General features: G+C 36.7%; 1 protein-coding gene across 1 annotated transcript in view; it reads left to right on the top strand.

The window, feature by feature from the left end:
- Positions 1–7,029, top strand: part of FGF20 (fibroblast growth factor 20) — a 10,367-nt gene extending 3,338 nt beyond the window's left edge. The window contains exons 2-3 of the mRNA XM_011979582.1: positions 3,849–3,952; positions 6,337–7,029. Coding sequence (XP_011834972.1) covers positions 3,849–3,952; positions 6,337–6,582 — 350 coding nt within the window. The 3' untranslated portion in view covers positions 6,583–7,029. The remainder of the gene's footprint in view (positions 1–3,848; positions 3,953–6,336) is intronic.
- Positions 7,030–16,672: the final 9,643 nt, after the last annotated feature.

Here is a 16,672-nt window from a genome sequence, read left to right as displayed (position 1 = left end):
CCACTGCACTCCAGCCTTGGTGACAGACCAAGACTCCGTCTCAAAAAACAAACAAACAAACAAACAAACAAAAAACCTTGTAATTACACTGTAATCTCCCTAGTGACAGGAAAAAAAAAAAAAAAAGGCCTCTTCTGCTTTGTGTCTGTTTATAAGACTAACCCTATGGGGAAAGATTAGTAAATATTTGTAGACTCGATAACATTCATTAATGGCATTTAATGGCATTTTTTAGGAATGAAAGTTGAATATCAGAATTGTCATCTGGCTAGCACATTTTGTTTTTGCTAAATTTGTGTTAATGATTTAGTAGCTGCAAAGAAAATGACAGATTGAATTTGCGCCAGTGTAAGTCACTCTATAGTGGGAGGCTATGTATAGGAACAAAATACTCACTGTTAAACAAAAGGAAGATAACCCAGATTAGTCTGGGAGTGAATGGCCTCCTTATGATATATTATAGTGCGTACTAGTGGCCTTCGATAGCTTAGACATCATAATTTACTTTAAGGGAGTGTAGGTAAGAAGCAAGTTTATGTTCAACCTATATAAGATTATGTGTTTCTGTATGTTTGGCTTCTTTTGCTAGTGCTTCAGTTACTAATTATTAAATTATATTTTATTTTTTTAAACTCTTATCTTTGCTATCAGAGTGACAGTTTTGAAAACTCAAGGATGGCTATTTGAGATGTTAAAGGGAATAACTTTTTTTTTTCCTGCCAATTTTATACTAATTTGGCCATGAGGTATCTCTGTATTTATAATGGAGTTTTCCTGCACAGTAGTACAGCAGGAACACCTTACCTAATACGTAAACATGGAATCATTTCTGGAAAAAAAAAAAAGTTTAGCCTGAGATCAAACATATTTCTTTAAAGCCTTTTCCTTTATTCTCCCCTATTCTCCATAGATTTGTCTGATGTGGTTGCATTGTGGGTTGACTCACCTGTTTATTATGATTATTAAAAAGACTGGCTTTGAAAGTGATACCAGAAAGACAAAGTACCTCCAAGTCTTTTTTATGGGACACTGGGCATTAGAAAATCTATCTAAAATCTGTGATTACCTCTGAAGGAAAGTTTTTCATGTCTACTCTTTGTAAAGGAATTAGCTTAGTTGCCACCTCATGTTATAAATAAGAAAGACTTGTCAAATCTCATTTAAGAATCAAATGATTACAAATTACTACGTGGTATACTATTTCCTCAAGGAGAAAAAGGATCAGAATTTAAAAGTGTGACTAAAATCTTTAAGAGGAACATACACACAAAACATATAACCTCTTTCCCGTCAGTCCCATGAGCCATTGCAAAATTATTTATGCCTGGTTATATATAAGGTTTTGGATGTTGTTTACTAAAGTTAAAACTATTGCATATAATTATTCTAAGAACATAAGTCATCTTTTGTCTTTCTACAGCTACATATTTTTTTGGCAAGATGACAGCATTAAGAATTAAAGTATAGGTGGTTTACCTCTGAGTTTTCCGAGAAAAAAGGAACACTTTATGAGATCTGTTATATAATTAGCTTATATGGAAATTAAACCCATATTTTATTGTAGTTGAAAACTTGTTCTATTCTACATTCTAATCACTTAATCAGTTCCTGTTCTTTGAAAGACAACAGAATCTTAATGTAAATCAGATACTTAAAGGGAATGAAGTTGCATTTCAGCCACAGTACACTTTTTAATTTGAATGTAACATTCAATACAAAGTAATTATACATTTGTAATTATATTCTGAATGAAATTACATTACTATATATATTTTCTACCAATTATTTTTTGGGCCTATGTTTTTATTCCTGGCAGGACTCTTTTGCTAACGAACTTGGCAGTGAGTTTGATTTTCCTTCACTCCCCACCTCTGTATTTGTCATTATGATGGCTGTCCTATGGAGTCTGAGCCTTCTTACTATATCTTATCTTCTGTCTGCCTTAGGCTTTCAATGAGGGATCCTGGCTCTTTCAAGCCACTTATAGACTATTTAGCAGTGTATTGTTGCTGTAAGATCCTTGATAGCTCTAGTGTTCTACATGATCTCCTAATAGTTTGAAAGAGCTCATTTGTCTGGCTAAGAATCTCTGTTTCTGACAAAGAGTGAATTAGGCTTTGGATAGAATAGAGCCCTGCATATCAGCGAATAGTTAGATTCTGTACTTTCCCTTGGCCTTGGGAGTATCACGTGTCCAAACAGGAACTTGTACAATAAATCAAGAAATGACTTAAGAGCAAGAGTCAGGCTAAATGGTACACATTTATACTGTTTGTAGAGCTCAGGATGGGGTGAAGGGGTGAAGGTAGAATGCTATTGAGGAAGGCAGTTCCAAGCATAGAAAATACAGCTATGCTTTTTCAGCAGAGTCAAAGAGGGAAGAATGAGACAAAGGCATTAGTCCAAAGTTTAGTGTGTGTAGAAAAAAAAGGGTGATTCAGAGGGAGGCGTTAAGTTTTACTTTTTTAAACTATAGTGTATCGGTGTATTTAGGGAAGAGTTTTTGATCCCAGTTTACTGATAAATGGAAATAATTCTGGAAAGTTATTGATAGCAAATCTACTTGCATGCTAAATTTATTATATTTTGCTATCATAGTTAATGAATTATAAAGTCCTTTTTCTTCTCTGAACTATACAATTTAATTTTTAAAATTACATAGCAGGAAACATAGCATATTATATAATCTGTAAAGTCTTGAAACTACTGTATTTTCCTCAAGAAACAGTGTCCTGAAGTAGAAACAGTGGATTAGGGCTAAGAATGTAAGTTTAAATATCAGTTGTACCAATTATAAATATCATGTCCCTTAAGCAAATCAAGTAACCTTTCTGATCTTCAGTTTCTTTATATGCAAAATGGGGATAATAACATCTTCCCTATTTATTTTAAGGGCTTGTTTTTTAGGGCCTGGTAAGAAAATACCAACAGATGCCCTTTATTAACTGTAAAACACTGTTATACCCAGTAAGGGATGCTGCTGCTCTTAGAAACAGATTGACTTGATTTATTGTAAATAAAAACAAAACAATGAATAGAAAATGGTTATAATTAACTGATGGGATCATGGAAAACTGAGAATACCTCTATTATGTACTAATTTATGATAATAATAGCTTCCATTTGTTGAATGCCTAAATGTGTCAGTCCTCACCCATCTCCTTTAGGGAGGTATTTCCTCCATTTTGCATATGAGAGGTTAAAGTTCAAAGAAGACAAATGACTCGGCTACTCAACCTAGTTAGTAAGTTCCTGAACTGGAATTCAAACCCAGCTCAGTATGGTGTAAGGTTTGACACCCTTCACATTATACCATTGTTGTAGGACTTTCTCCTCAGTTCAGTTAAAAGCAAAGGTCCTTGTCACATGACCAGGAAAGATTAGGCTCATGGACACATAGAAGGGTGAGAAAAATTGAATTTATTGAGCAAGGGGAAAAAAAACTAAGCAAAGAGAGGTTCCTGTTAACAGGCCCCCATCTCACAGATTGAATCCCAGGTTACCACCCCATCACAGTAGAGGGCAGGCTCCTCCCCGCTGCAAAGGGCGTCAACTTCCCGAGGCGCCATCCTGTTATCCCGGCACACAGGCCGGTCAGAGTTTCTCCAGGAACCCCTTTATACTTGGTTGTCTCACCATGATGAACAATTTTTTCCTTTTTTGTCTTTTTTTCATCTGTCATAAAACAATTGCATAGCTGTTTTCAATTTACAAAGGACTTTTACACATACATCATTATATTTGGCAATAATGGCCAACTACCGCTACTATTCGGAAGATTTTTGTTAGTCATATGTTCATTCATAAATACAAAACATGATGTTTTTATGAATTGTTTACATATGCAGGTATCTTGGAATTCATCAGTGTGGCAGTGGGACTGGTCAGTATTAGAGGTGTGGACAGTGGTCTCTATCTTGGAATGAATGACAAAGGAGAGCTCTATGGATCAGTACGTATTATGTGTATTTTTTATTATTATTGTAGTTCTTAAAATAATGACTATTAGGCAATTAAAATGTCTACCAATAATGTCTGTTAGAAGTGTATAAAACATAGTTACGTAGACATTGAATTCTATATCCTGCTAAATTTCCATGTGTCTGGGCAATAGTATAGTAATTCAGTTATATTTTTAAAACCCCCAACCATTATTGCCTTCAGCTCACTAGTTCTTCCTATTCATTACCTTGAGTCTTTCTAGTTTTCTCTGTATTTTAATAATTCCCTCCAGAGACAGAGATAAATGGGAGAATATTTTTTTCTTGCCATGTTAGACTCTCTCACCTTTATGTTTATTTAAGGTAAACTTTGTTTACCTGTTATCATCTTCCACAGCTAAATATACATCACTCACTTGCTGACCTTTTTATGTAAGAAATAAGTGAATAAAGTTGTGGGATACTACAAGTAACAAGAGAAGATGGCAAACACACTGTTCTTTTATGCCTGTACTCTTGAAAATTACAGTAGCCATGGGCTCACTCAAAGTTGTATTGGGCAATTTTTAAGTTGCTCCTAGGGATAAGTGCACATCTGTGGGTCTACTACGTATGTTTAAATATGCCACATAAGGTATACTTCTCAGGTTAATATTTCATCAGTATAAGTTTTTTGTTGTTGTTGCTTTTTTTTTTTTTTAGAGGAAAGCTGCAGTAGCAACACAAGAATTAAAAGAGCAGGATGATATCACACTCTACCTTACAGCACAATATGGATTTCCCTCTTTCATTGTTAACTTTTTCATTTGTTCACAGTTGCTTACATGCTTTTACAAGAATTGGTAAGATAAAAATGTGTGCCAGTATCCCACTCCTCTTCTTACGTGAACTCTCTTCTTGAGGTTCAAGTCTCTATAATTATTTCCATCAAGAATTGACTTTGTATGATTAAGCAGATGGCACTATGTGGTAACTTTTTTTTATTAAAATCTCAACTGGAACCACAATATTCAGCTAGCATCTTAATATACACTGAGAAGAATTGGTGATGATACAGAAGCAGATGAATATTTGTCCTTCGTAAGGGTAAAACTTGTTATTTCTAGGCTTCCTGTCAGCTCAGAACAAAGAAAAACAATGCAATGTGTAATAATCATAAGTGTAGAATTACAATAAAATTAATAGAAGTACAACAGAAAAAAAACATGCACACAGTCTTCATGTATATGTTGGATTTTAAAAAAAGCAACTGTGGTTTATCCCTTAGGACAATATATAGTCCATTTTGAAAAGACAATAAATCATTGGGCTTTTATCTTAATCGTAAGAGATCCAGATATAAATTAATCGTGGAGACTGTATCATCAAACAATTAGTTAATTCATAAAGAGAAGATATATGATTTGCAGTGATGATCATGAATTTGGAATTTGGTTCTTAGCAAAATCTTGAAATGTTCCAAGCTGAGAGTAGAGGCTCAATAGATAGGACTGTGGCATCTAACGATGGAAAAAGATAAACTACAGGTCTGCTTGGTAGTGATGGGAGTAGTAGGGTGATAATATGGGACATGAGAAAATTCAGGGTATTTATTAGGTATTTGAAAATAAAATTGGGAATTGACATTTGACTTCAAGTTCTTTAAAGGAGGGGTCCCCAACCCCTGGGCCATGGACTGGTACTGGTCTGTGGCCTGTTAGAAACTGGGCTGCACAGCAGGAGGTGAGCGGCAGGCAAGTGAGCAAAGCTTCATCTGATTTTACAGCCGCTCTCCATTGTTCATATTACCACGTAAGCTCTGCTTCCTGCCAGATCAGTGGTGGCATTCAATTTTCAAAGGAGCATGAGCCCTTTTGTGAACTGTGCATGCGAGGGATCTAGGTTGCATGCTTCTTATGAGAATCTAATGCCTGATGATCTGTCACTGTGTCCCATCACCCCCAGATGGGACAGTCTAGTTGCAGGAAAACAAGCTCAGAGCTCCCACTGATTCTATATTATGATGAGTTATTTCATTATATATTACATATAATTATTTCATTGTATATTACAATATAATAATAATAGGAATGAAGTGCACGATAAATGTAATGCACTTGAATCACCCTGAAACCATCTCCTCTCCCCGTCCTGGTCCATGGAAAAATTGTCTTCCATGAAACTGGTCACTGGTGCCAAAGAGTTGGGGACTGCTGCTTTAAAGTACACTGCCAGATCAAGTCACTTGCACTAAGAATCAGAGATGACATATTAACTAAAACAAAATAAAGCAAAACCAATTTAACCTTTTTCTTTCTTGGACAAGGCAAAGAAATGAAAATAAAGAGTTGAAACTTGTGAGGCAATTATCTCAAAGGTATTTTTTAAAAAATAATAGTTATCTTCTCTTTTTCAGGAGAAACTTACTTCTGAATGCATCTTTAGGGAGCAATTTGAAGAGAACTGGTATAACACCTATTCTTCTAATATATATAAACATGGAGACACTGGCCGCAGGTATTTTGTGGCACTTAACAAAGACGGGACTCCAAGAGATGGCGCCAGGTCCAAAAGACATCAGAAGTTTACACATTTCTTACCTAGACCAGTGGATCCAGAAAGAGTTCCAGAATTGTACAAGGACCTACTGATGTACACTTGAAGTGTGATCGTGACATTATGGAGGAGTCAAACCACAACCATTCTTTCTTATCATAGTTTCCATCATAAAATAATGACCCAGGAAGACATTCAGAATGTTAAAGTCTATTTTCTACTGGGAGACTGGATTTGGAAAGAATATTGAGAAAAAAACAAAAAAAAAGTCTTGACCAGAAATAGATCATGATCACTCTTTATATGTGAATTAAGTTCCCTTAGATACATTGGATTAGTCCTTACCAGTAGACTGACTCCAAAAATCTCTTAAATTGTGGATAACGGGAACCCTCACATGGTTGCTGCTGGTGCCTCACCTCTCTGGATTATGTTTACTTTAAAATTTATGTTAAAACTAGAGGATTCATATTGAAGAAATGGATTGACTTAACCAAGATCATTGCTACATAAACTCTGAGGACCTTGTAGAATTCACAGGTTATAGCATTATATGTTTAAAAAAAAAAACCAAAAAACTAAACAACGCCTGGGTGAAACATGAACTATGAAACATGCCACACCAAGACAGAACATTTTTTAAAACAATGGACCTATTTATACATTTTCAATTTGAAAATATTTATTATATATATTTATTTATTAAAGAGTTTATTTTTTACTGGGATATGAAGATAATACCAAGAGTAAAAAACAACAAAACTTCCTTTATTGTGCCATTACTTTATTGTGGTGTCTTGCTCTGTAAAGAAGACATTATTATACCACATTAACCATAGAATCAGATTTTGAATTTCTTTTAAAAAATATAGTGTAGATTATATTTTTATGCAGTCAATTGCCTTCTAAATGTAACATTGGTTCCTTTTGGCCTAGAAAAGTGCTTTATTGATTTGTATTAAATTCAACACACATTCAAAAGGGAATTAAACATTGTAATGTAACGTTTTGGCTTCATTGCTTTTCAGGTGAAAGTTCTTTTATTTATATAACATTTTAAAAATGACAAAATATTAAATGCTCTAGAGAAAAAACTTCTAGTATTTAAAGAATTTCTAATGTAGAAAAGTATTGAACATTACGGTCAACTTATGTTTACTTATTTTCTTAATTCAGTGTGGCAAAGACCATTTCTTTCACCCAATACGATTGTAGAAAGAATAAGTCTTTGTACCACCTCCATTAACAATGGTAAGTCCCCATCTACCTGAGTCTGGTGTTCTTTTCATCATCTCTCTTATTTAGCCATTTACTCAGCAAACATTTATTTTTTTGTTTTCTTTTTTAATTAAATTTTTTTTTTTGTAGAGATGAAGTCTTGCTATGTTGCCCAGGCTTCTCTCAAACTCCTGTCCTCTAATGATGTTCCCACATCAGCCTCCCAAAGTGTTGGGGTTACAGGCATAAGCCACCATGCCTGGCACAGCACATGTTCATTAAAGTCTACTATACACCAGGCACTGTGTTAGGCACTAGGGGAAATGGGGAGGTCCAGATAGAGGTGGGCCCTACACCATGGAGGTTAATGGCTGATGGGAAAGAAAGATAGTAAACAAGTAAATTAACAAATGCCATAACTATGAATGATGATTTACTCTATGAGGAAAACAAGGTTCAGGCAGAAAAAAAGAAAGAACAAATTTAGGATGGCTCAGAGAAGGCTTTTCTAGGGAGATGACATTTCTGATGGGCCCTAAAGGGTATGAAGGGGCTATCCAGGTAAAGAGAAGGATGAGAACCTTCTAGGGAGAGGAAACAGTTAATGTGGGGTTCCTAAGGCAGAAAATAGCTTTGTGGCTGGAGCTTAGTGAGCTATTGGGAGAGTGGCAGAGGTGAGTTTAGAAAGCTAAGCAGATACAAATTCTGCTAGATTTGTAAAAGTTCTTCTGAGGTTGTATTTCCTGGTGCCCAGCAGCTGTCAATGCCGCTGCCCTCATGGTTGGGCATGTGGTCATGATAATGGGACCAGCTGCCACTCTTTACCAACGCGGAGACCTGGGTAAGACACGGATTGCTGGCCTCTACCCCCCGAGTTTCTGATGTGTAGTGCTGGGGTGGGGTCTAAAAATGTGCATTTCTAGTTTCACCTAGTTTCCTAGGTGATGTTGACCACACTTTGAGAGCCACCAGTCTGGAACAATGTTTCTAAAACTTAACGTACGTATGAATCACCTGGGGGTTCTTACTAGAGGGTGATCTGGGATTTTGCCTTTCTACAACTTCGCGGGTGATGCTTGATGCTGCTAGATCTTGAAGCATACTTTGAGTGACAAGACTATTGCTTTAATGCTATCTTATTTCTATATTCGTTCACTGTCTCATTACTTATGTAAATTAGTGCTGATGTGTAGGGTGAGAGGAGAGAGTTCAACATATGACTTTAATAAAGCTACATGTGAATGTTGGTGTATGTGAAGAGTTAGGTGTGCACTCGGGTGTGTATATGTGAGAGAGAAGGAAATGTTTTAGCTCAAAACCTCTTGGTTTTATGAATGTAAAAAATGGTAAAAATAGTTTAGCAGTAGTACTTTAATAATCTTCAAAATAACCTCATTTTTCCTTTTATTTATAAACTAAAAAGTAAAAAACTACTTTTGGTTCAATGCTTGACATCCATATTTAAAGTACATGCTCTAAAGCAAGCATTAAGCAAATATTTTAAGTCTTTTGCAAAGTGGTTCTGGTATCTAAACTTGTAACTATGAGGGAAATTGTATACATATAAAAAGACAGTCCACTTATCAAAGATGACCCCAAATAAATGTTGTTTCTCAATCAAAAATTTTTTGAGATATAACAGGAATATATGTCTAACATTTTATTGTGGCAGACACTTGTAGTAATTTGAGGAATGAAATGTGATTAGAGCCATGGCTTTATAAACTTGTAGAAAACTAGGAAGTCACTATATCTTTTAATCTTATTATGTTTATATATTGGCATTCATTCCTATGTCAGAAAAATAAGTTGCCTTTGCTGAACTGACACTATTTGAAGAAATGATTATTAGGTATCCAGAGAGATTTTACTCGATACTACTTAATGGAAGTGATATGTCAACATGTAAATTAATTCATACGTGGAGAGATAAGAGTAATTTGGTTTATTATCAAATTGATATTTTGAAACCAATTTATTATATTCTCAGGATGCTAGTGAGAAACTTCATCTATTATCCTTTTCGTCTTCTTATTTTCTTCATTTAAAAATGTTGTATTAGTAATTATAAATTAACTTACAGTTTTTATTCTTTTTTTCTTGGAATATTAACCAATTGCCAAACTCTTCCACATTTTCTGTAATGATAAGAGAAATCTAAGTACATGGAGATGGAGAAAACTCTTGGTCTGTCGATTCCGAAGGATTTGGTTTTTAGACAAATGCAACGTCAAAACAAGGAATTTATTTTATTTATTTATTTTTTATTTTACTTTAAGTTCTAGGATACATGTGCAAAACATGCAGGTTTGTTACATAAGTATATATATGCTATGGTTTGCTGCACCTATCAACCTGTTATCTAGGTTTTAAGTCCCGCATTCATTAGGTGTTTGTCCTAATGCTGTCCCTCCCCTTGCTCCCCATCCCCCAACAGGGCCTGGTGTGTGATGCTCCCCTCCCTGTGTCCATGTGTCCTCATTGTTCAACTCCCACTTATGAGTGAGAACATGCAGTGTTTGGTTTTCTGTTCCTGTGTTACAAAACAAGGAATTTAAGGCCACCAACACTTTGTAAGATTATAGATCTATCATAAACTTAACGTATGAAAGTAAGAAACCATGCAGGCTATCACTTACATTTATGATGCAGTTATGGCAATTTCCAGTTTTGTAAATTAGCTAATCATCAGAAATATCTCATATATACCAAAAGCCTGACTTCAATAGAAAAGTTGTTAAGTCTACAGATACAATGAGTCCTCACTTAATGTTATTGATATATTCTAGGAAACCGTGATATTAAGCAAAATGACATATAATGAAACCAATTTTACAGTGAGATAATTGATATAACAAGAGTTACATTCCTATGGCATATTTCCGATCACAAAAGTATCACCAAACCTCTGACTAATGTAGAAATCAAAATACAAATTTAGAGATGCATCTCTAAGCTTAACATTTTGTCAGGGAAGCAAGAATAGCAATGTGGGTCTTTCGTATGTCCGAAGAACAAAGAGAAGGTTAGAGGTTTTACAGAAAGGAGAAATATTCTGTATCGTTTTGAAAGAAAGTTCAATTGGCACTAGTAAAATGTGGGGAGCTGGCAAGTTCTGATTGGTGAGTGAAGGCAGTGAATAAAACCAGTCTTAGAGTTCTAACAGGTTGTTTCCATAGATACTAGACGAAACTGGTTTCAAGTTATAGCAGGCAGTTTCAGCAGTCAAGCTTGCAGGGAATTACATTCTTGGGGCAATGTTATATGCCCTGAGTGCTTTCTTCCCTCTGGTTTCTTGACTCTGTTTTAGTTGGGCATGACAAGAATGACTCAGTTTATATGCTTAACTTTCACAGTAATGACCCAAATCCCTTTTGATGTTGAACATTGAAATAAATGTGAGTCACATGTACATTTAAGATAGATTAATAAAAACATAATGTGACGATAATTATTTACTCAATATTTGGTGAATCAGTAAATGACGGTGATTTTAGTGGTAGTAGGTTAAATCAAGGAATAAATGTTTGCAAAGCAAAAATTTTTAGGAGCACCTCTTACCACCATGCAGTTTACAAACAAACAATAAATGTGGCGGACTTGCTGAGCACTTCCCTATCTCATCTCTTGTCCTGCACTGATATGATTATTGTATACTTGACAGATTTTCATTTTACAATTATTTGTATCCACTCATTTGTTTTCCAACTCTCTTATTCAAGTTCGGGGTTCTAGGTGGCTGGAATCTATTCCGGCAGCACCAGGGACAAGGTAGAGACCAGCCTGGATAGGATGTCATGCCACCACAGGGCACATTTATGCACACACACACTCTCATACACACTCAGATGGGGACCATTCACACATACTAATTAACCTAACATACACATTTTAAGAAAGTGGGAGAAAACCAGAGTACCTGGCTAAAACCCATGTAAACATAGAGATAACGTGCCACCTCCACAGAGGCAGTGGCTGTGCTGCAGAACCAGTTGTTTTCTCATCAACTTTATAATAAAACGACATTAGATGAAACAATTTTATGTGAGGACCTGCTGCACATGCTTTCTAATTTTCAACAATAAAATTTTTAAAAGCCATTACATATTCTTGGTAAGTGAGAAATCAGTCCATTAAGTAACCTTTATGTGTTCAGTGCATATTGCTTCCACTAGCAAAAATAATCGGGGGCAGCCAGAGACATTTAGTCCAAATTAATCCTGATTTCCAGATTCTGACAGTCAACACTTAGATTAATAAAAAAAGGTATGGCCTCAAAGAGGATTGAGCTCTGTTGTTCCTAAGAGATGCTCCTGCATCCTTTGGCATATATTTGCATTCTAAATCATATTTTAAAATTTTAAGTGGGAGCTTTTAGATTATCAATGACCGTAAAATAGTGTTGACCCTTTATTGTGTTTTTTTAAAGGGAGGGTTCTGGGTGAGATTTAATCTTTTCTAGCGTTAAGCACCAGTTTGAGAGACTCACAGTTATAGGGGTAGGTATATAGGATTGTATTAGTTTTTCATCGCTATGTAACACATTACAGCAAATGCAGACGCTTAAAACAGCATCCATGTATTATCTCACAGCTCTGTTGGTCAGAGGCCAAGAAGGCTTGTTTGGGTTCTCTGCTCAGGTTCCCTGAAATCAAATTTTGTACATTTTCAATACCTCCCATTAATGTCTTCAAAGATATTAATGACCAGGCAATGTTTTTGCAGCCATGAATATTTAAAGTTCACTTTAAGATATTTAAAGTTCACACTGCCTGGGGTTGGAGGAGTTTTGTTTCCTTCAAATATATTCTTTGTATTGAACGCCCCTCCTATTCTTTGTATTGAATGCCTGGGGAGTGGGGGGCAAGGGGAGGGAGCACATTAGAACAAATACCTAATGCATATGGGGCTTAAAACCTAGCTAACAAGTTGATGGGTGCAGCAAACCATGGCGCTTGTATACCTATGTAAAAAACCTATGTGTTTTGCACATGTATCCTAGAACTTAAAGTAAAATAAAAAATAAATAAAATAGATTCCTTGTTTTGAAGTTGCATTTGTCTAAAAACCAAATGCAATGGTTTTGATTGGTGGGGTTGCTAGTCTGTCTTTGCTCTTTCTGTTGGGCTGGAGAACCAGGTGGAATTACATCTACCCATTGCAGATGTGTAAAGATGGAATGAGAGAACTAATTATCTATGAGGCAGTGAAGGAGTCGGCATGGAGAAGCTGAAGTAGAAGTTAGACGATCAGTTGCATGTAAATGGAATTTTGGTTGCTTGGAGCCAAATCTGAAAATCTCTCCATTGTAATGAAGGGCCATAACGTTTTCTGCGTAATACCACTAAACATTTTAGCAGCCAGATGGTGGATTTTAAAATTTGTCCAGTTCTAGTGAGACAGCTATTTTAACCCTAAGTTCTAGAGATAAATACATGGCCCAGGTTGACCAGTCTTACATATGATCTTGGCCACAGTATTTATTTTATTTTATATATTTATTCATGAGATGAAGTCTTGCTCTGTAGCCCAGGCAGGAGTGCAGTGGCACAATCTTGGCTCACTGCAACCTTCACTTCCTGGGTTCAAGCAATTCTACTGTCTCAGACTCCCAAGTTGCTGGGATTACAAGCACCCACCACCATACTTGGCTAACTTTCGTATTTTTAGTAGAGATGGGGTTTCACCATGTTGGCCAGGCTGGTCTTGAACTCCTGACCTGAAGTGACCCACCCACCTCGGCCTCCCAAAGTACTGAGATTACAGGAGTGAGCCTCTGTGTTTGGGTGGGCATAGTATTTACATTAAGGATTGGCATGTGATGCAAACATTCCAAGCAAAGTCCTGCCTGGTATTTCTGTTGAAACTCTAAAGAAAGTCAGGTTCACCCCTGAGATGGCAGGGATTTAGAACCTTAAAAGTTTAGAACGTTAGGTCCATCTGTGCTGCCTTGAAGGGAAACCCTACCCAAAGTTAAAGCCAAAACTAAAGAAAGTAGGACAGATAGATAGGCAGGGACATGGAACATTACTCCCAGGTCTTGAAACCCCATCAAGGAACTCCCAACATTGTTCTGACCAGATTTGAGAATGGCTATAAACAAGTAACTCCTTTCTACCTTCCATTTCTTTCTTTTTGAATAGAAATATTGATAGCGTTAATTTTAAGCCTATTCTACCCTTGGGTGTGTTGGCTGTGTTGGGGGATTAAAACTTGTCTTTTTAGTCTCGTGTAGTCTCATGGGGCCATAGATTGAGAGAAGTGTGCTAGAATTCTTGTACTTAACTAACTATGCCCCAGGAATCTCCTCCAAATCTACATCTATTTTTTTAAATTTAAAATTTATTTATTTTTTGTTCTTATCGATTTAGGGGGTACAAGTACAGTTTTATTACATGCATGTATTGTGTAGTGGTGAAGTCTGGGTGTTTAGTATAGCCATTACCCCAGTAGTGTACATTGTGTCCATTTTCATCCCTCATCCCATCCCACTCTCCCACCTTCTAAGTCTCCACCATCTATTATTCCACTCTCTATGTCTATGCTACACCTCATTAAAATAATGAAATTTTGGATGTTCGCATGTTGCAATGAGTTGACACTTTGGAGAAACTTGGGAGACAGTGAGTGTACTTTTTGTGCAAAAGGGACATGAATCTTTGGAGCCAGGAGTGGACTATAGTAGACAGATTCTAAAGTGCTCCTCCCTGCAATCCCTGCCTTCTGGTACTCATGCTTTTGTGTAATTCCCTGTGATGCGCTTGTAACTTACTTCTACAAATAGAATATTGCAAAGGGGAGGGCTGTCATACCTATGATCATGCTGAATAAGACTCTGCTTTGCTAGTAGATTTGCTCTAGACACACATCACTGAGTTGAAGTAAGCCGCCATGCTGGGAAAAGCAGGAGTAGTGACAAACTGCAGGTGGCCTCTGGGAGCTGAGAGCAGCCTTCAGTCAATAGCCAGCCACAAGCTGGGGACCTCAGTCCTACAACAGCAAGAAATTAAATTCTGCCAACAATCTGAGTGAGCTTGGGGTTGGATTCTTCACCAGTCAAGCCTCAAGATAAAAATGCAGTCTGCTGGTTACAGGTTTGTGAAACCCTGAGCTGAGGGTCCCACTAAACCCTGCTTGAACTCCTGACACACAGAAATGGTGAGATAATCAATGCATGTTATTTTAAGCCACTAAGTTTATAATAATGTATTTCACAGAAATAGGCAACACGTGCATTTATTAACTCAAGGGAACATTTACTGGCTTTTTTGTTTGTTTGTTTGTTTGTTTGTTTTGAGACAGAGTCTTTCTCTGTCTCCCACGCTGGAGTGCAGTGGCACTATCTCGCCGCACTGCAACCTCCGCCTCCCAGGTTCAAGCAATTCTCCTGTCTCAGCCTCCCAAGTAGCTGGGATTACAGACATGCACCACTACGCCTGGCTAATTTTTGTATTTTTAGTAGTGATGGGATTTCACCATGTTGGCCAGGCTGGTCTTGAACTCTTGACCTCTGGTGATCTGCCTGCCTTGGCCTCCCAAAGCATGAAACATTTATTGTTAATCATATATGACCCCAACATTCTGAGTTATTTGCTGGTGTCTGCTTTTCTTTTTTAAATTTCTACACTCTAAGCAATGAAGACAATATGCTTTCATCTCTGACCCTAGCCTTGGAGCTGTTACTCAAACGAAATGCATTCTTGGACATGCCCCATAATTGTGGTGTGCTTACTTCTCTGCCTGAATGAAGTAACTTAACTTCTTCCATTTTTACTGAGGTGACTGCTAGTGCTGATAATGATGACATTAAATCAAATTTATTTTTTTTTCATCTGGCGCACTCAGGTATCAGCTTCCTCTGCTTTTTAACATAAATATTACAAAGGAGCAGGCATGTATGATCTTTCACGACATACAGAGATCACACGTTTGTTTCCAACTCTTTTATATATTATTCAAATTATCTCTTGGTGATTAAATGGTCCAGGCCTTGTTGGTACCATTCTCATGGAACATTGGTCCATATTTTCCCAGATGAAGGCAGTTTTATCACGTTTCAAATGATCAAGAGTCCCTCCAGCCTGCAAATGAAGGATTTGTCCTACCACGTTCCACCCTCGAATTTCCTGTTGACTGGGAATGAATGAATGCAATATTCTTTGAGGCATCATTTTATTTTACCTTTGGTCGTTATCCAAAGTAAGATGGATGAAGGGAATTTGTGTCTCTCTAATTTAACAACGGCCTAAAATAGGCAAAATAATGACACCTGGCCCATCAATAACAAGGGCACAAACTTCCAAGATGGACACTTCTACTGAAGCAGTTAGAAGACCATTCTTTACAAGTGCTGAACTGGTTATTTATTGGGGCGTTATATTCTTGTTTTCAAGTTTATTTATTTTTATTTCTAATGGCCTTTTCATCTAGCATGCAGTTTTTATAAGGTGGTTCTATTTCAGTTCATTTCCAACAAAGATCTACAACCAGAAGTTGGGCCTAATTAACTTCAGACTTTTGGTTTCAGACGTTAGCAGAGATGATATCTTGACCCTGTAGATATATTTCACTTTCCTCTATTCAAAATACCCCACAAATTAGGATATTTTGGTGAATATTATAATGTTTATTTATGTAATTTATTTAATGCATGTAATTCTTTGTCCCAATGTTAGATTGCACAGACTTTTCCTACTGACAGAGAAGGGATCCAGTATGACACTTCTAGTTCTTTAGAATAGGTTGAGATTACAAAAATTTTTTTTGAGACAAGGTCTTGCTCTGCCACCCAGGCTTCAGTGCAGTGGTATGATCACAGCCCACTTAAGCCTTAATCTCCTGGGCTCAAACTATCCTTTCTGACTCAGCCTTATGAGCAGCCAGGACTATAGGTGTGTGCCACCATGCCCAGCTAACTTATAAAACTTTTAGTAGAGATGAGGTCTAGTTATGTTGCCCAAGCTGGTCTCAAACTCCTG

The sequence above is a fragment of the Mandrillus leucophaeus genome, unplaced genomic scaffold (assembly GCF_000951045.1).
Source record: "Mandrillus leucophaeus isolate KB7577 unplaced genomic scaffold, Mleu.le_1.0 Scaffold204, whole genome shotgun sequence".
NCBI lineage: Eukaryota > Metazoa > Chordata > Mammalia > Primates > Cercopithecidae > Mandrillus > Mandrillus leucophaeus.
This window is presented reverse-complemented; position numbering and strand designations above follow the sequence as displayed.